This window comes from Apteryx rowi, unplaced genomic scaffold (assembly GCF_003343035.1).
Source record: "Apteryx rowi isolate R43461 unplaced genomic scaffold, aptRow1 scaffold_20, whole genome shotgun sequence".
In the NCBI taxonomy this organism is placed as follows: domain Eukaryota; kingdom Metazoa; phylum Chordata; class Aves; order Apterygiformes; family Apterygidae; genus Apteryx; species Apteryx rowi.
The window spans coordinates 5,376,634-5,396,391 of NW_020448308.1; the positions used below are offsets into that span (position 1 = coordinate 5,376,634).

At 45.4% G+C, this 19,758-nt stretch overlaps 2 protein-coding genes across 5 annotated transcripts in view; both read left to right on the forward strand.

The window, feature by feature from the left end:
• The window catches only part of MTMR4 (myotubularin related protein 4), a 59,054-nt gene extending 45,859 nt beyond the window's left edge, over positions 1-13,195 (forward strand). For all 4 annotated transcript variants that reach the window (XM_026063694.1, XM_026063693.1, XM_026063695.1 and 1 more), the window contains 11 exons: positions 4,364-4,560; positions 4,864-4,992; positions 5,317-5,428; positions 5,845-6,040; positions 6,517-6,702; positions 7,470-7,640; positions 7,763-7,917; positions 8,316-9,564; positions 9,962-10,072; positions 10,415-10,503; positions 10,912-13,195. In XM_026063694.1, coding sequence (XP_025919479.1) covers positions 4,364-4,560; positions 4,864-4,992; positions 5,317-5,428; positions 5,845-6,040; positions 6,517-6,702; positions 7,470-7,640; positions 7,763-7,917; positions 8,316-9,564; positions 9,962-10,072; positions 10,415-10,503; positions 10,912-11,089 — 2,773 coding nt within the window. In that variant the 3' untranslated portion in view covers positions 11,090-13,195. The remainder of the gene's footprint in view (positions 1-4,363; positions 4,561-4,863; positions 4,993-5,316; positions 5,429-5,844; positions 6,041-6,516; positions 6,703-7,469; positions 7,641-7,762; positions 7,918-8,315; positions 9,565-9,961; positions 10,073-10,414; positions 10,504-10,911) is intronic.
• A 4,578-nt stretch (positions 13,196-17,773) lies between these two features.
• Positions 17,774-19,758, forward strand: part of HSF5 (heat shock transcription factor 5) — a 29,025-nt gene continuing 27,040 nt past the window's right edge. The window contains exon 1 of the mRNA XM_026063643.1: positions 17,774-17,816. Within this exon, the coding sequence (XP_025919428.1) occupies positions 17,774-17,816 (43 nt within the window). The remainder of the gene's footprint in view (positions 17,817-19,758) is intronic.

Sequence of the window (19,758 nt, forward strand, 5' to 3'; positions counted from 1 at the left end):
GTTCTTATTCTGTACTAAGAAAGAAGAGAAGACATGAACAGCCTAGCACTCAGCTCCGTGGACAAGTGGGCTTGGGTGAATGCATCCTAAGAGCACTAAGTGCTCAGTGACTCAGTAACTGCAGGACTATTTAGTAAAGCTGAGCGATTTTTGAGAACAAGGTTGAATTCACTGGTTCACAGTCAGATCTGTAAATCATATGATACCAATGGTATTGTGTTATCAGTTTCCATACAAAAAAGTTCAATTTAGCTTTCTAAACACGGTAGAAATACAGGTCTCCATCTTTCTGTCCTCAGTGGAGATGCACAGCAGGAGCCTCTGGGCACAATGCAAAGGATGCAATTAATTATTTAGCTGACTACAAAGGGAAATGGGTACTATATGCCAGGTACTCCTCATTACTCTGTCTGCACAGCCACTTTCATAAGACCTTGAGACTATGCTAGCAAGACAGTTCCTCACAGATGCTCAGAAACCACCTTTGCCTGTGGTCATGCTGCAGTGAGTGTCAGAGAAGCAGCAGGGAGACAGCAGACAGACTTCCAGCTCCATAGCTGAGCACTCAGTCTCAGGCCTTCTGGTCATGAAGGAGTGGGCCAGGACTTTAATCCGGAGACTTGGAAACTAAAAACACTTACATAAAGGTTCCTAGCTGAGATGCATTTAGGTGACAGCTGAGAGGCAGCAGCTTTGTAAACCCTCTCTCAACTCTTTCTTGTGTTTTAAGCTAAGCTGCTTGACTTTCCCATTGTGGAGGAGCACTCATCTGGCCAGATGAACAGAGGGAAGACCTAAAAGCTATTAGCTGCTGCTTCTTACATGATGGTTATAGGTCAGATGGCATGTACTAACAGATCAAATGTGCTCTACCCATGTGTTCTGAATGAGTCTGGGGCAGAGCTTTACTGATAAACTATAGAGGCACCTTATACTCCAACTTTGAATTCTGAAACAGCCTCAAGATTAAACTGAGGATCTCTAAGGAATAATTATGTCCACATAAGTTAAAATGCTATGGCACCTTCCACCTTTTCAGTTCCAAGAAAAAGGAGCATTACTCTTTGGAGAAAATCTGTACAGAAGTCCCGAGCAAGAAAAAGAACTGAAATGCTTCATATGCCCATTCTGGGGAGATTTGCAAGAGAATGTAGAGTCAAGGTGTGGGTACTACCCTGACTTGGGAAACACATCACTAGCTCAGTTTTGGCCGGCCCACTGACACTGGTCACACTTTCTGCTTGATGATCCTTTCATGCTCGTCAATGCTGGCCATATTTTGTTTTGTTTATTGGCACGCCCTTATGTCTCTTGAAACTGGCTACCTCAAGACCATCCCCTGCCCAGCACTTGCTGCATTGCTTAGTTTGTGGTACCGGGAAGTTTTCTGAATTTAGTATGACTTTTTGGCTATGCCTGTAGCACTGCATTAAACAGGCTGCTACTGACTCCATGTTCAAGTGTCCTCGCGCAGTTCACATCTACACAGCTAAACTCTTCTGTCTCCTTTGTGCACCCCAAAGCAGTGCCATCACATCCAAAGAGCCTATTGGAGGCAGTTCCTAGCACAGCACCTGCATTTCTCAGGTACTGTCTGGGAAAGTGCTAGTTGGCACAGGTCAAAATCTGTGGGTGTGCTAACAAACAAGCTTGGATGATCACAGGCCAGTGCTCAAGTCCCCACCTTGGCTCCATTTTGTTTACTAGTATAAACAAAGCCTTTGCTGCTGTGTGTGTTAACGCATTCTTCAGCAATCCTGAAGCCAGTAACAGATCTCCTGGGAGTGACTGCTCCATAGTTCGCCTTGCAAAACAAAGCAGCAGCAGTGGATGGCACCAAAAGAAAAAGGACAACAATGTTTTGACTCAGCTGAACATGAATATTATTTCTTGGGATGTCTCTAGTTCAGAGGCTTCATCCATATTATCTAGCTGTTCAGAGCAATAATAAATTTTCTTGTTTTACTGTTAAGTTCCCTCAAGAGAATAAGGAGATTTTGTCTCTGAGAAGTACAATTACTAGCAAAACTACTTCTGCAAACTGTTGTAGCTGCTGGTGAGATTGTACACCACTGTTGGAAGGACATCTAAGCCTCACTGCCTTTTCGGTGTGCTACCTTAGGGCAAATAATGTTAACAGACACTGTCATCCACTGTGGAATGGCAGAGCCCCTTATAAGGAGGCAGCAGCATGAGAAAAAGAAACTTTCACCAGCGTATCTAACAGCTGTAATTGGCAGCTAAACAACCTTTGAGTGATGGGTTGAAGCTTGTGCTGTAGTGTGCTTTAGAATTTAGACCTTCGTGTCCCCTTTTGGCCAACAACGCAACTTACTTTTGGAGATGAAGACCTAAAGAAAAATGGTTGGAAGGGGTTTGCCAGATGCTCTGTCTACATCTTTATGTTCTTACACCAGCTCATCTTCAGAGAGCTGCTGCAGGAGGGACTGTGGGATAGGGAGAGGCAAGCATTGTGACTATGAAGAACTGATGTGCTGGGGCTGTCCAGTTTATTTCCTGTCTCTGGGAAGGGCCAGGGACCAGCAGTAGAGGCTCAAGGAAGAAGTTTAACAAATGGGACAAGTATGCAGGTATTCTGCCCCAGCGTATATTTGGAACAACCAGTAGCTTACAGATTTCCTAAAAGAGGTATTCAGAGAACATATGATCGTTTTTCATGGTCACTTTACGGACCTACCCTCCATGAATTTAACGTATCTTAGAACCAATTTATACTTCTTGGCTTCCACATCACCCTGACAGTGATGCTGTTATGTGTATTGTGGGGGAAAAAATTTTTTTTTTGTCTGCTTCTGAACTTTTGGCATGACCATTCCAGTATTTCTCTGTGTTTGTATTGGGGAAAAATAAGGCTAACCTCATTTTTTCTTATTGTTCTTGACATTTTATGCCTCTCATATCCATTCTTGTCCCTCTACTGTGATGGAGTCATTGCCAACTTGAATTATCCCTATAGTGAAGCTATTCTATGCCTCTGATTGTCCTTTCACCCTTCTCTGTAGAATTTTGAGTACTACACCAAGTACTATATTTGAATACTACATCCTTTTTGAGGTGGACTAGTAAGAAATTTATGTAACTTTGAAGACGTAAGCATAAGATGTGGTGCCATAATGTTTTCTGTTCTTTATTCTTTTCTTAATAACTCTTAACACTTTCTTAACATTTTTGCTTCTCTTGAGCACTGAGCTGAGGCTTTTTGAGAACTAGACAGGGGCTTCAAAGTCCTTCTCCTGAGATTCAACAGCTGTTTTATACCTAATTGCTTCATATTATAGCTAGGGATAGTTTTTGCTCATCTGTAAATACTTTCCATTTATCAGTACTAAATTTTACATGCTATTTTTATTATCCAGTATCATGAGATCTGCTGCAGCTTTTCCAGTCAGGTGTAGACTATCCTGGATAATTTTGTATCACCAGCAAACTTTGCCACCTAATCATCCACTTTCTTTCCAGGCTCTTTGTGAATGACTTGACTAGTATGTTGATGTGAAAAATGAACACTTATTTCTACTTCATACCTTCTGCCAGGCCTTGATTAGTAACAACTAGGGTAGGGCTCACATTTTAGGGGTTATTAATAAACACGAGCTCAAGCCTCCACCCACAAACTAGCCAATCTGGTGCTTAGTGAGCTAATCTTTCTAATTTACAACCGATAAATCAAATGGCTTAACAACCAATGCTTATCTGAAGGGAGAAAAAAATGATAATGGGAGAACAGGATAGTATGACAATAAATAACCCAAAGTATAACCATATATATAACCATATAACCAAAAAAGCCCAAAGTATAACCATAATTATTTAAAATTCTCTTCCTCTCTAATTTCTTAGCGGGGTAATTGCTAGAACAACTGGCAGCTTCCCCCTTGTTCAGAAACTTGCCATTCATTTTAGTGGTTGTCAGGACCTGGGCCATGGCCATCAATCCCGCTAGGGATCGAGGCCCATCTGAGTTGTGATTGACCCAGGAGCTGCCACCATCCAGGGGCACAGGCTGTTCCTGCCAGCCACTCCTGCAAACACTCCAGCGAGCTGCTCATCTACAATCTCGTTTTGCCAGCCCTTCCAGCTCCGTTAGCCGCTCCTGTTCTACTCACTGCCATCTTTTGTTCTTCACCACTGTGATTTGAGTGACAGGCTCCATGCCACTGCTGTTATGAATAATGTTTATTTGCAATGCCCTGCCCTATTTCACTGCTGGGTTGCAAGGGCAGATGCAGTAAATGAAGCAGTGAGGAAGGTTGCACAAGTGCTGACAAATGAGGAAATTAATTTGCTGGGGTCACTCCTCACCTCTTCAGCAGGCCTCATTAGGCTCTCACTTGCTTTGCAGGCATGTGCGCAATGGGGCAGTGATTGCACGCTGCAGTCAGCCTGAAATCAGCTGGTGGGGCTGGCGCAACGCTGACGACGAGTATCTTGTGACATCTATTGCCAAAGCCTGTGCCTTGAATCCTGGAATAAAGGTATCCGGTGGCATGCCGCACAATGGAAGCAGCGATGGCAGCGAGGCCTGCGATGCTGACTTTGGTGAGGCAACGTACTCCCTTTCACTATTTCCCAAAAGTGGGGATTATGCAGTGCTTCCTACACCTTAGTGTTGGAAACAGGTTATGGGCAAATCCGTTTGCTCTTCTGACAGCAGAATATGGGGCTGTTATAATGGAAGATTTAAACTTGATATCAGACTGATAGTCTTGGCCATATCATCCCTTGACTGTAATATGTGGGGCAGGCCTTTGAGCCCATACTCAGCCAGTGTTTGGTTGCAGTGGAGAGGCTGCCGTAGGAGGGACAGAGGTGCAACGAACTCAGTCTGTGCTGTCTCTGCAGACTCGTCCCTGACTGCATGTTCAGGTGTGGAGAATGCTGGAACTCCTCAGAAGCTGCTGATTCTTGATGCTAGGTCCTACACTGCAGCTGTTGCCAACAGAGCAAAGGGAGGAGGCTGTGAATGTGAAGGTACGTAGGGCTAAACAAATCTCAGAACACCTTCCTCTTGAGCCTGTTTTATTGATTGGGTCTTGGAGCACAGTTTGGGCCAGGTCTGTGCTTTGGTATGCATTCTCTGGGAGCATATTCCCCTTCTCAGTATGACAAAGTTCAGTGCCCCAGATACATTGCTGCTGGCCCGCAAGGCTTTTCTAGAAAAAGTGCCTACCTGCTCCTGGAGATTAGCAATGGTGCTGGGGAAGGGGGACACCAGAACACATGTATGGAGACACTTGCTTCAGTGGCAGCAGCTCTCTCTGATATTTTTTTTTTTTCTGTCTGTGTTGTATTCAGAGTATTATCCAAACTGTGAAGTTGTGTTCATGGGCATGGCCAACATCCATTCCATCCGGAACAGTTTTCAGTATCTGCGTGCTGTCTGCAGTCAGGTGCCAGATCCCAGCAAGTAAGTGACCTTTCTCTCTAGCTGAATTGGATGCCATATCTGTTCAAAGTCCTGGAGAACTTTTTTCCTCCCCGTTCCTTTTTGCTCTCCCAGAGTTCCATCTCAGAAATTGGAGGGATAGGAAAGCACTCATGGTGCTTGATTGCTGCCCGTTTTTGGTCCCTGGTAATCCAGAAGGGATTGTAGCACCGGGAGACTTAATTGTGAGTCTTTTCTGAGGGTTTCCAAAAAGACTTCACGTAGTTGTCTGGGAAAAACTGAAATTAGCTGTTGGATTCTTTGTACTTCTTCCCAAGCTGGCTGACTTCTCTTTTGGAGGTGGTTTTTATTGAGGACTCCAAAAAGCCTTTGGATAATATATTTTTTTCACTGGAAAGCTAAGCAACCATTTCCTTTCTTTTTTGCACACTCTCTAGCTGGCTTTCAGCTCTGGAGAGTACCAAGTGGCTGCAGCACCTTTCTGTCATGCTAAAGGCAGCAGTTCTGGTCTCCAGTGCAGTTGACAGAGAAGGCCGTCCAGTGCTGGTTCATTGCTCAGATGGCTGGGACAGGACGCCACAGATTGTAGCATTGGCAAAGATTCTCCTCGACCCTTACTACAGGACCATGGAGGTATAAGTTCTGTTACTCTATTATTCTGTATCTGTTAAAAGGCAGCTTTTGTCTTTTGAGTCTCTGGAGAAAGAATGTGGGTAGAATTGCATTTGGCTAATCAGCAGCTTAGAGGAATTTCAGAGCTGCTATTGTGGGTGTTGGGTTCTTCCAGGTACTCTTCCTGTCTGTTTTCCGTGAACTGTACCTCACGCTCACACCCCTGCCCATCCTGAAGTACTTTGATAAATATTCTGTTGTGTTCAAGGTTCAGCTACATCTCTACTCTGTACATATGCCCAAAGCTGTTTGATACAGAGATAACAGCTGCTATTTTGTATTTGGAAATCTCTGACTTTGAGGTAGCTTTGCTCCCAAGCCAAGCACTAATGTAGCCTCCTTTCCAGCCCTGCACTGCCAACAGATGGGACTTGCCTTGTCCTGCCTAGGTGCCTGCAGCAAAGTTGCCTGCAGTTAACTTTCTCCTTTGTTCACAGGGCTTCCAAGTACTTGTTGAATCAGACTGGCTGGATTTTGGTCACAAGTTTGGTGATCGCTGTGGTCACCAAGAGAAGGTAGAAGATCAGAATGAGCAGTGTCCAGTGTTTCTCCAGTGGCTGGATGCTGTTCATCAACTTCTGAAGCAATTTCCTTGCCTCTTTGAATTTAATGAAGCTTTTTTGGTAAGAAACATGCATGCAAACATCTCAATTCCTTGCCAGATATGAGCAGAGGTAGAGGGAAGGCCATGATGTTTTATGCTGCTCCAACTGAAAGAAAACAAACATTGAATTCTGTAAAAATGGGAAAGTGTTTGAGTACTGCTTGGACTTTCTAGTGGCATGCCTGACATAACATCGCTGTGTAGGGCCAGCCCTGCCCTTTATTTGTGATACTTTGACCTTCTTCAGTATGTGTGATGCTTCTGTCTGCTTCTCTTCAGCAGCTTGCACTTTCCTCCTTCTCCCAGTGGTTATTACAGGCACCGAGTCCCTAGCGGGTTGGACAGTGATGAAGATTTTATATTCTCTGGTTTCTTTATGTCGCATTCTCTCCAGGTTCCCTTGTAGCCCCGTGAATTCAGATGGCTTCAGTAGCACTGTTTTGATCAAAAGCCTGATTTGCATCTCAGAGTGATATGAGTCTGAAACATTAAAAAAAAAATTAGGGGAGTGATAGCTATTAATCTCTGGCTTATCAAATAATACAGGTTATGGTTATAGAGGGATGGATATGTTGTTAAAGTGAAGGCATCAATCAACTGATCTAAGTGACTCCTGTTGCCATCCTGTCTTTGTCCTGCCCTGTGTGATGGAGAGGACAGCAGTGAAGTAACCAGCTGGATGGAAAGCATGTGAGCTGTCCCAGAGGAGTGGAAAACGTTGCCCTTGGAGATAGGAGACACTGTTTTCCAACAGCTCTGACAATTGCTGTTCTTTTGATGCTGCAGGTGAAGCTGGTGCAGCACACATATTCCTGCCTGTACGGGACCTTCCTTGGGAACAGCCCATGTGAGCGAGAGATGCACAACATTTACAAGCGTACCTGCTCTGTGTGGTCCCTCCTGCGGGCTGGCAATAAGAACTTCCACAATCTTCTCTATATGCCAGGCTCTGAGCAGGTAAGTAAAGTTCCTGGTCTAACTCTCCAGGCTCTCTGTTGGCTAGGCATGAAGGACAGTATGGAAGAGAGACTGAAGAGGTTTTCTTTTGTGTTTATCTCTGAACATAATGGTTGTTGCAGGTGCTGCATCCAGTGTGCCATGTACGAGCGCTGCATGTCTGGACAGCAGTGTATCTCCCAGCTTCCTCCCCTCATCCCCTAGGACAGGATGATATGGACATTTACCTGCCCCCTGGATCTCAAAGCCAGGAGTTCAGTGGCAGATGTTTGGACAGGTAAGAGACAGGAGCCACAGACCCAGGTTCTTTCATACCCACAGGCTTTTTTTCCCCTTCTTGCTCATTATATTTTTCTCTGGCCAGTGCTACTTATTGTAGCTGTGATCTTTGTTCTGGAAAGCAAGAGCTCTGTGGCATTGTCTCAGCCACCTGGAGAAGAGCAGGTACAGCTTCGCAGTGCACCAGAAAGGGCGGACTGTTGAGGCCACACTGTAGTGTTGTGTGTTTCAGCTCTTGCTGCATGCTCTCCGCTACTCCCCTACCCTCCCAGCCCCAGTCATCTGTAATGAGGAATGCTTCCTTTCCCTCATCTCAGTTTCAACTGAAACGAGGGAAGTTTTAGGAGTGTGGGGTTTGGGGGTTTTTTTGAGATTTACTTTGGTTTTGGGTTCTAGATTACCAAAGACAAGATCTATGGATGACCTGCTTTCAGCCTGTGACTCCAGCAGCCCACTGACACGCACATCTAGTGATCCGAACCTGAATAACCACTGTCAGGAAGTCAGGGTGGGCCTGGAACCCAGGCATGCTAATGCTGAGAGTGCTGAGCTGCACTTGGGAGAAGGTAGTGCGGTGGCTTCAGGAGAGACACAGCAGAAAGCAGAGGAGCAAGAGGAAAATGCCCCTCTGCAAGCTAGCAGCAGTTCTAGCGGCCATGCTGAGCACCAAGGGCATAGCGAGCAGCTGAGCAGCTGGGCTTCTGTGCCAGCAAGCAGTTTCTCTCTGGCAGCAGAAAAGGGAAACAGAACATATGTAGCGGAACTGGATGATACACACCCAGCTCCAAATCCGTCTGGACAGGAAAATCTTGACAGAATTTGCACCAGTTCTGGAAAGCAGTTGGAAGCCTGCCCCCAGGAACCTTTGAAGGCTACTGGCTTGGTATCCAATGGAGGAGCCTGTCCCAAGAAAAACACTGCCTGTCAAGACATTCCCAGCCAGGAGTCCCTCACTCCAAGCACCGCTTTACAGGATACCCCAGGCCCTGCCCTGGGTATCCCCTGCCTGGATGAAGACAACTGCAAAGGTGATACCGGAAGGAGCGGGCCCTGTGAGGAGCCTGGCCGGCTGGGGAGAGTTCCACTAGAGCAATGGCGTAAGACCATTTTCCAGAGCCAAAGCAGTGAATTCTCCTTCCTGGGATCCAACTGGGACAGTTTTCAAGGAATGGTGACATCAGTCCCTAATGGGGAGCCTGCACCCAGACACCTCCTCTCCTATGGCTGTTGTAGCAAGAGGTTGAACAGCAAACTGCTGCGGGCACCGGGCCTGTGCCTCAGTGGCCAGTGGTCTACCAGAGAAGGTGCGAAACCCTCAGTCTGCTCTGGCCATGCTGGCATGCATTTTGCAGGCCCTGCAGGGAAGCCCAGCCGTACATGGCTACCCTGCCACCTGAAACAAGCATCTGGTCCCAAACATGTGCCACCAAAATGTCCTTCTCCTGTGCCTCCTCTCTATCTGGACGATGATGGGCTCCCCTTCCCCACGGATGTGATTCAGCACAGGCTGCGACAGATCGAGGCCAGCTACAAGCAGGAGGTTGAACAGTTGCGCAGGCAGGTGCGAGAGCTGCAGCTGCGGCTAGACATACGTCACTTCTGTGCCCCTCCAGCTGAGCCACCAATGGACTATGAGGATGACTTTGTAAGTAACTGTCTCTGACACTCCAGCAGTACAGCTCCTGGCCAGCGATGGTCCTTGCACCTTCCCCCTCACAGCCCTCCCCATCCCACAGTTCTCATTCTCTTACATTTGGAGTGGATATTTAAGACTGTTCCTTTGCTTCTTTGGCCCTTTTCCCCTCTTGTTGACATGCCACATCCTCATGTTATGGAGGGATGAGTCTGCTCTCCCTTTGTTTCTTGAGGGCCAAGCAATGGTTCCTATATGGTCCTGAATTCATCTGCCTTTTGCTCCCCATATGGGGAACAGCAAAGCTGCCCACATTCCCCTCACGAGCATTGTGAATGTGGCTGGAGGGAGGGAACGCCCTTGACTCTGAGGCAGCTGAGAGAATTTGTGACTTTGGCTCTTTTTGCAGACATGTCTAAAGGAATCAGATGGCAGTGACACTGAGGATTTCTGTTCCGATCACAGTGAGGACTGTTTGTCAGAAGCAAGCTGGGAACCTGTTGATAAAAAGGAGACTGAGGTACATGTCCTGTTACAACAGCTGTAAATGCAGAATGAGAGAATGTTTCCTTTCTGGTAGTTAACTTTGGTGACAGCAGCAGAGAGTGGGTTGGAGGCGAGTCAGAGAGCAGCAACCTTTGTCCTTTAAGACAAGGTGTAAGAGGTTCGGCATCTTCCTGTTGTGTTCAATATAGCGGATGGGATGTTGGAGCTCTTGGGTGTCATTCTGTGACCTGTGGGACAGGCTCTATGGGCTAGCATGTTTTGGTCCAAAGCCACATCTCAGCCTGCGCTTTGGTCCCAAGACACTGGTTGGTGTGGTGTACAAACTTAAACTGATGAGGACTGGTGTTTGCCCTAGGTCACACGGTGGGTTCCAGACCACATGGCCTCACACTGTTTTAACTGCGACTGTGAATTCTGGCTGGCCAAACGGAGGCATCACTGCAGGTAAACAATATTTTCCCTGCAATTCCACTAGTCTTCCCTGCCTGTTTCTCACAAACATCACAAAACCCATCTCTGCAATGTTTGTTCCCTTCAGCTCCCAGCAGAAAGTTTTAGATCTTTCCTGTATTCACCAAGCCTTGTGTAAATTCCTGGTAGATTTCCAGTCTTCTACATTGTTCTTGTTCCAGTTTTCCCAATGTCTTTGATCTTTCTACTGGGTAGTAAATGCCTGAGTCCCTTCTCAGTGCTACTGAAGACCACCTTAAATTCTTTTAAGAAACATGTTGACTGGGCATAGTAAGGCTGAGACTTCACTGCTGAACTGGATCCTTTGTGCTTCCTGAAATTTTGCTGTGGTGTTCCCAGCTCTCTCTGCTCACTGTTTTGTTTTTTTTTGCTCCTTGACAGGAATTGTGGGAATGTGTTCTGCGCTGGTTGCTGCCATCTGAAGCTGCCCATCCCTGATCAGCAGTTATACGACCCTGTCCTCGTTTGTAACTCCTGTTATGACCATATCCAAGTGTCTCGTGCCAGGGAGCTCATGAGCCAACATCTGAAGAAACCCATCGCCACAGCTTCCAGTTGAATGCCAGACAAGGGACCTGTCTAAGCCCAGCCTTTTCTCTCGTGGGTTTGAAGGGTGACTCTGCCTCCACTGTAATTGTGAAGGCCTTTGGTGCAACACTTGAACACCAAGCTTGAATGCACTGTCTTCAGCAGTCTTATTATCAGTCTGGAGCAGAGGAGCTCAAATTAGAGAGTATGGTGTGTGTCCCCACTCTGGTACCAGTGGGTCCGTACATTGTAGTCTGACAACCTAGGGCTAAAGGGGGGACTGCAACCTCTTTCTTCTGTGGGCTGGAAAGCAATGTTTTCACAGATATTGCCTGTGCAAAGTACCCCCAAAGCAATAGAAAGGCATGTTTAGAACCAACTCCCCCTACAAAGGCAGGCTCTGTACAAGAAGGAAGAGGGCAGACTCCAGGCAGTACCATGTACTTTGGAAGGATCTCAGCCTGGAGCAATTCTGTAGATTCTCTTTCCATGGAGTGTGATTTGTGATCAGCTTGGTGAACAAGACTCATTAGCCATCACTAATTGATTTTCTCTTGAGTGTTGAAGAGAAATTCATTCTGGCTGAAAACAGGCCAAGCAGATTTTGCCTGTTTTCACACTCTGCTAGGATTGGTGAATGCACTTGACTTTGCCCCTGCCCCTCAACACTCTGTGGGGAGATGGGAGATTGGCTTTTTCACTTCCTGCTCTGCCCGTCTGCTTTGTCCGCAGTAGTGTCACAGCCTGGTGCTAACACAGGAATGGCACCCTGATCCTCTCCTGGCATGGAAACAGAACTTGTGTTCCTGTGTTGCTCCTCCTACCCTTTCTGCCCTCAGCTCTCCACTTCCTCTTGCTCTTTATCCTGAAAACTTGATACCTTGAGGGTATAGGCCATAATGTGTTGTTTTACCTCCTGGAATGTGCTGTCTGGTGTATGTGAGGGTTTCAGTCCAAATGCTGCTATATATTTCTGTGCACTTAATGTAACCCGAAAAAGGGAGAATGAAGCATTGATACCAAAATAAGGGTGGGGAAGGACACTGGCTGACATAGACACTACAGTCTGTGCTTTTCACTTTAGGATGTGCAACCGAGCTACAGTGATAGACATGATGTGTGGCATCTGTTCAGTCATGGAAACACTTTCTTTGATTTTCCCCAATGCGACTTAAAATTCGTCTTGAATTTGACTTCCTTTTTTGTCTCTTGTACAGTGGTCAAAGTTCAGAGTTGCCAACTTGTAATTGCCTCTCTACTTCTTCCTTAAACTAGGGAACAGGAATCCCAACTCATTCTAAGAAAAAAGGAACAGGATTTAGAAAGAAAGAAAGATTTAGAAAGAAGGTGGGCTTCAGGTGAGCTTTTGCTTAATCCCTAGATCCCTCTGGGAGTATCCATACTGCCTCCTTTCTAAGAAATCTGCAGATCTTAGTGAGGAAGAACAGTTTGGACATGGGGCATTTCTTTATAGCAATGTAGGTTTTCTTTCCAACTAAATGAAAATGTCATATGTATTCTGTGCCTCATGAGCTGAGACTTCGATGTGGGGGGAGGACCTATGAGGGCATTTGGTCTAATAACAAGGCAAACTACTTTACACTGTTACGATCTCACAGATTTTTTTGCAAATGGTTTGTCAACTCCAGCAGAGGGAATGGAATAATGACCCTTTCCTGCACTTTGACATGTCAGCCTCTGGTTTTGTAAATCCCAATAGTGCAAGCAAAGCTAGCATCATCTGAAGACCCTGTACTTACTTGGACTATGCTTCTTTTCCATACTGGGAACAACCAATATGGCTTTGGGAAGAGAAGGCACCTTGCTTCAGATTCTCCCCTGCCTTGTACCTTGCAGTCATTGCCAGACATGGAAGAGTGACCATTGGGCTGGAAGAAGAATTTGGATTTGGCCCTGTTTTGCACGTGTTGGAGTGACTGCAAGCAATAAGGAAGCCAGAAACTAGGTACTCCTGGCCCTTCAATTCAGGCCATTAGTCCAAACTGCTTTTAGCTCTTGTGAGTTTTTCAGCGTCACAATGTGCTGGCCAAAAACTCTAAAATCAGTTCAATAGCATTGTGACAAACAAAATGTGCTGTACACTCAATACAGTTCAAATAAAATCTCTATATTAGTGCTGCTGTGTTTGGACTCATTCTTCAGTTGGTGGTGTATTCTTCTTGCACAAAACTTTCCCAGCTATTATTTGCTACCCTTTCCCTTGATTAAGGTATGTTAGGAATTTAATATTCCTTCTCACAAACAGGAATCAAGGGTAGGACATGAAGCAAACTGCACCATAGTCTTCTACTCTGAGGACTTGTGCTTTTTTCCTAACAAATCCTCAGGTGCCCAGTATACCAACTACCCCCACCTTTTCCCTTGATGACTCCTTTCAGGAGAGCTGCTAGGGAGGATTCACTAGCTATTCACCAACATTTTTGTCCCACTTATCAGGCATAAGTTGTATCAGCTTTGACTGTTTCACTGCCTTCCATATAGCTGGATCAGTGCATGAATTCCTCCCGGACCAAACCACCAGCATACGTGGGCAAAGTACCATTTACTTGCTTTTCATATAACTTGTGTGAGCTAGTTCATGTGCATTTCCCTTCCCATACCTGGCACGTGGCAGTAGTCTTCTATATAGAATGACAGATAGCCAGACAGCTGTGCCAAGGGTTATGCAAGGAATCTTGCATCAAGTCTATAACCTGGTGGGGGGGAAGGAGAGAATCTTTAAAAGTCTCTCTTCAGATTAAAGCAGCCAGAGGTCTTAAGATCAACCAGATCCTGGTAAACTAGTCCCATAGCTGAGATCAGTGTTCCCTTTAGACGAATTATACCAGAATCCTTTGTTGCATTAGAAATATTAACAGCACGATAGCTTGTCACATTTAAAAATTAACCAGCAGCCCTGGAAACAATGACACAAAAGAAGGTCATCTCTCAGTGCAGTATTTGTGAATATTAAGCATGAATGATATTACTACAAGAAAGTCTCCTGATTTACTTCCAGTCTTAGCAGTTCAAAATGGCATCTTGATATACAGTAAAAGACTGTGGCTGCTGGGACTGTTGTATGAACCTTTTGTCGTACATGAAAAGCAGCCTCATCACCAGCTTGAACAATATGTTAGAGGAATTTTCTCCTGATTCAAGGTTGAATGTAGGTATTTTACTTCAGACACTTGTAATGTCAGACTGGCCTTGCCAGCAAGGATACTTAATGTTTGTGGGTATTGAGTACAGAATAAGACATTATCATTTAAAGAATTTAAAGCCAAAATTTGCCAACACGGTCAGCCTGAAGTAATCTGTGTATTGAAACATGTCTAAACAGGACTTGAAAAGTCCTGATTTTGGTCTACCACAAACAGTGAGGTCAAAGCCTTCCCATATTAGCACAGTAACTGCCATGAATTCTCAGAAAATTAACAACAGGAACCACTTATGATGTACTACAATATCTCATCAACCACTGAATGAAATAAACATAGATTTAGGTATAGTGAGAGGTCAAGTCCAGCTTGCGATGGTTGGATATTACTTAGCTGCTGAGCCATTAATAGATAATACTAAAACTGCAGGAATTGTGAAAATTCCTGTTAAGCCTCAGTTATGAAAGAAGAAGGAAAAAAAAGAGGAATGTGATATATGGCCTTCTTGTAACCCCTGCAAATACTGAATGGGAAACAGCTTGAAGTGTGAGAGAGAGCGCATGGGTGCAGGGATGAGGGCTTTCTGTGGGGTACATTTGACCCATTTCCATTCATTCCATTGTTAATGTAATATTTAAATAATAGTACATTACTCTCCCAAAACTTTATGCTTCTGTGACAGTGAGCTTTAGGCATTTCCATTTATTTATTGTACATTGGGTAACTACATCTCATAAGTTAAAACTAATGACTGTTTGAAATTGCACTTAGATAAAAGAGATTCAGTACCCAGTATGTTTAAAAAAAAGTTGCCCAAATTCATGCACTAAGTTCACAGCATCACAAATTTTAGGTCAATCATGCATTTAATTTTACTCTCCAATGCAGCACAGTTTTTTACTTAAATGAGCATATGCTATTCTTTCTTACTCAACCCAGTCAGGGTGCAAAGGAAAGAAATCTGTGTGAACCTGCTGTACTGGCCCATTAAGCAGAGTGCTTAGGCAAGATGACAGTGGCCTAAGGGTAAACCTTGGTTGGGGGGGGGGGGATATTTACATACTTTATATGTCCTGGGACAAAATATTCATTGTTGCAACCGCTGCTTCCCTTTTGTGACTGTAGCGTTACAGTAAAGTGCTCTGGTCACCTTCTAATGAAGTAGTCATGTTGTTCAAAAACTTGTTACAAAAATTGATGCAATGGCAGTGAACAATGTCTTTTCACTCCTGGGATAAAAAGAAATGCAGATATCTTTCCATTTAGATTGACAGAAAGAAAAGTTGTTTTCTTAATGTCTGAAAAGGTACTTGCCAAAAGGAAAGTATTTGGCACAGCTGTAAGTATCCGTAAATAAAATGCACATGTATAACTTAACACAGATTCTAGGATACACACTGTGCAAAGCATCTTCCCTTTGAGTGTGTGGTAAACAAACTGTATCTGCTAAAAGTCAGCGATAGTGAAAGAAAGGCCTACAGCTTTGCAGACTTGTAATGAGAGCATCTAAAGAGGAACAGATTCAACAGCCAACAAGGCCAAAAGGGACAATAGTCTCATCTACAATGAGTTTCCACATGGAACTGTAGTTCCCAGTTGGTAAGGTCTGGCTGGGTGTGGAGGCAGCAGTATTGCTACCAGATTCACAGCTCTAGGTAAAAAAACTAAGGCCGGGGGAGGAGAGGAACTACGCTGCCAGGTGGATTATGCTCCGTGCCTGTCTCTTCAGATCCAGAGCACTGTTAGTTTGGGGAAGAAAGAGTGAATGCTGCAGGTCAGTGTGGGCCCAGAAGGGTGACAAGGTGGGTATTGAGCGAAGGTGGTGGTGAGGAGATAAAGACGTACGTGGAAAGAGAGATATAGAGAGGAAGCAGTGATAAGGCTAGCCGAAAAGGCTGACAGAACGTCACCTGCAAATCCTGTGTAGGCCAACAGCTTTTGACTGAGGTAGAACATTTCTTATTATAAAGCATTTTGTTGTAATTGATCTGTTTCAAATGAGTAGAAACCTCACATGTTCTCCAAAATAAGAGTTCAGAGGTAGATCTACCAAGAGAGCTAAAGGGGTTATTACTTCTCTTCTCCTCCTCATCAGCCTTGCTTGGTAAGTCAAGCACAGTCCTACCCAGGTGATGCAGTAGCTGCCTTAAAGCTATGTAGCTGTTCCCTTCATGTTCCCTTCATCCACAGCTGATGTAAGACTGTGGCTTGTGTGACCTGGCAGGAGTAGTGAGGTGCTGAAAGGTGCAAGCCATTGCTTCTGCCTGAAGCATGCAGCACTCTGGATACAAAGTGTTGCTGATGAAAAATCATCACTCTTTCTTAAAAAAGCTGTTTGTTTTGCAGCTATGGGCTCAGCTGCAAAGTACTAGAGGAAGCCCTTAAAAGGGACCCATGTTTATGGGCTTTAATTTTAGGGACTCTGTAGTTTTAGGGACTCATTTTCTGGGTTTTAATTATGGGCTACCTATTACTGGATCTGGACCAAGTTATGGGAAACATTAAAAAAAACAAACAAACAACCTATCCCACCTTCAGGCAATTATAGTCGTCTTGCATTCCTGTTGCAAGGGTGGGAGAGGAGAAGCCTTAAATCATTACATCAAAGTAATGCAAGGGACGATCTCAGGAATGCTGTGAAAGTGTTCTGAGAATTGGACTTTTCTCTTGATTGTCAAGATTTTTATGTTTAAGTAAGTTTATGTTCAAGTAAGCTTTACTTAAAAGTTTTAGATGTTTACACTGAGCAACCTTTACATAACTTTTAAGAGGATAAATATTACAGAGGAAATAAAAAAGCAAAGTTCCCTGGGAAAATGGCTTCATCTTTACATGGGTTTAATGGGTTCACTAGAACTGTAGGCCATTAATTCCCTGGGTAAAGCAACATGCTTCTATGGTCCACAATTTTATCTCTGACGACAGTGCTGACAAAATGTCTGCCCTTTCCTGCTATTGCTACTGACCCAGAATAATGATAAATGTACTAAGTCTGCCAAAGTCAGGCACACAATTCGACTGAAAGAGAGTAATAATCAGCCAGTCCGCTGAAAAAGAGGCAAAAATTTATTTTGTAATCCCTCCCTTTCAAAATTTTTCCTTGTCCTATGTTCTGTTTTACCTATATGCTTTAATTTGAAGTGGGGAACTGTTAGTGACATCTCTCCTCCCCACTCCACGCCCAAATATTTAAGATAGTCACAATCTAACATCATATTCCTCATTTCAGCTCTGTGGAAGAACAGAATGATTTTATTTTCAGTTTATTTGATCTTGTCCCCTTTCCATAAATTACTGCACTTTACTGGCCTTGGTGGTTTGGGAACTGTATTGTAAACCAAAGCAATAAAGAAGACTTCAGTTAAAGAAAGTTGGGGGTTTTTTTTTACATTCTTGCTAAGAAATCTTATGACAACTACAAGACAATATATTTAAGGCCATAAAACATGCAAGGTGCTCAATCTCTTCACCACTATCTTGTGCTGAGGCCAGCCAAAGACAGAAGACTATCACTTTCTCCTTCTCTGTGTTACTGCTGGTGACCCATGGATAGGATGCAAGCAGATAGACTCTTCCTTTCCTGGCTCCTTTCTCCTCCTCCCCTTTGGGTTTGTAAGAGAGGTTCTTGTTCTAGAACCATAAGAACAGCTAACCTAGGTTAGAAGGAAAGCCCAGCTAGCCTGTATCCAACCATAACTAACAGGAGAAACCTTGAGAAGAGGGCAGACATATACTGACCGGTATGTCTGAGCTTCCAGCAATCCATGACTACCAGAGACAAAGGTGCTATGTTTAAGAGCCCTGGATGAACTTTTCCTTATGAATATACCTAATCTTTCTTTTTTCAACCAAGTAAAAACTTTGTTATCCAAAACATCTTATGGTAATTAGTTCCCTAATTGCCCTGTGCTTTCTGTGATTAAGTATCTGATTGTTTTTTTTAATGTCCTCCTAGTTCTTCCATTACAGTCATTCCATGCTCACCTTCTTTATGCCACCTACAATTTTAGACTTTTTTTCATATAATACAACGAACTCTAAAGATTTCTGCTTCAGTGGTTCCTTCTGGTAAAGCCGGTCCATACCCTTGATCATCCATGCTGACCTTCTCTATCCCATTCTAACTCTACTAAATCCCTTTGGAAGTGGGGGATGCCAGAACTGCAGTTTTTCACGAGTGGTAACAATCAAAGATTGTCACTGTGCACATAAAGTTAGGATTACATATCATAGGTGCATCACTATATTTATTGGCACTGAATTTCACATGTACATTGTCCAAATCACCAAATATTATGAGGTATTTCTGCAGCCTTTCACAGTGCTATCATCCTGAGGAAGTTAAGTTGATATACAGAAGTCATCACCTCATTCACCAACTTTTTCTCAAGATTATTTGGGCAAAGGCTGGACACAAATCCTTGGTCCCTGTGGGATTTCATTTCTTTTTGTGAAACCTGGCCATTTAGTCCAGCTCTTTGTTTCCTATCTTTTGACCCATGATCTCTCCACTAGGGAAGATTCCCTCTGATCTGATGGCAGCTCTGTTTCCCAGGGGGTTCTCAGTGAGAGACCTTGACAAAAGCCTTTTGGAAACCCAGGCAGCCTGCTTAATCTCAGTTCCCCACTGCCCACATGCCTGATGACTACTCCAAAGGAATCATCCTTTATTAAACAGATTTGTGAGACCGGACTTTCCATTAAGGCCATGCTTTCCCCCAGTATATCTTGTTTTTAACGTTTCCACAAATCCTAGTTGGTATTAGTGTGTCTACTCGCATGCTGGTTCATGGACCTCCAGACTCCACCCGGGACACCTCCGTCAGCTGGCGTGGAGGCAGTAGCAAGCAGGAGGGCACAACCTGCAGGTCCCAGTCACCGATTTCCTCCCGGGACCTCTGTGGAGCTGCTGGTGGCTCCACTCTGCCCCGCAGCCTTCAGGCCTCAGGTCACCCCTGGATCCGCTTGCCCAGGCCATGCCGACAGGGCTGCCGCAAGCGGGGCTCCCAGTGCGGCCCCGCGTCGCAGGGCTGCCCTTCACCGTGGGGCCCCCCATGCTGAGGCAGGGCAGTGGGGCTGGGGGGCTGCCAGCGCTAAGGGGAGCCACCAGCGGCACTGAGGGGGCAGCGGGGCTGGGGCGAGCCATTGCAGGCCTGGGGGGGCCGCTGGCGCTGAGGGGAGTCGCCGTGGGGCTGGGGGGCCAATGGGGCTGAGGGGAGCTGATGCTGCTGAGGGGCTGGCAGCACTGTGGGGAGCCCCCATGGGGCTGGGGGCCAGCGGTGCAGAGGGGCTGGCAGCAGTGCAGGGAGCTGGGGCTGGGGGCCGGTGGGGCTCGTGGGAGCCACCATGGGGTTGGCAGGCTGGTGCTGTTGTGGGGCTGGCAGCACTGAGGGGAGCTGCTGCAGGGCTGGGGGCAGCAGCGCCGAGGGGCCGGTGGGGCTGGGGGGAGCTGCCGTGGGGCTGGCGGGCTTGTGGGGCTGGCGGGGCTGCCACGGGGCCGGGGCAGCAGCACTGAGGGGCCGCGTGTGAGCTGGTGGGG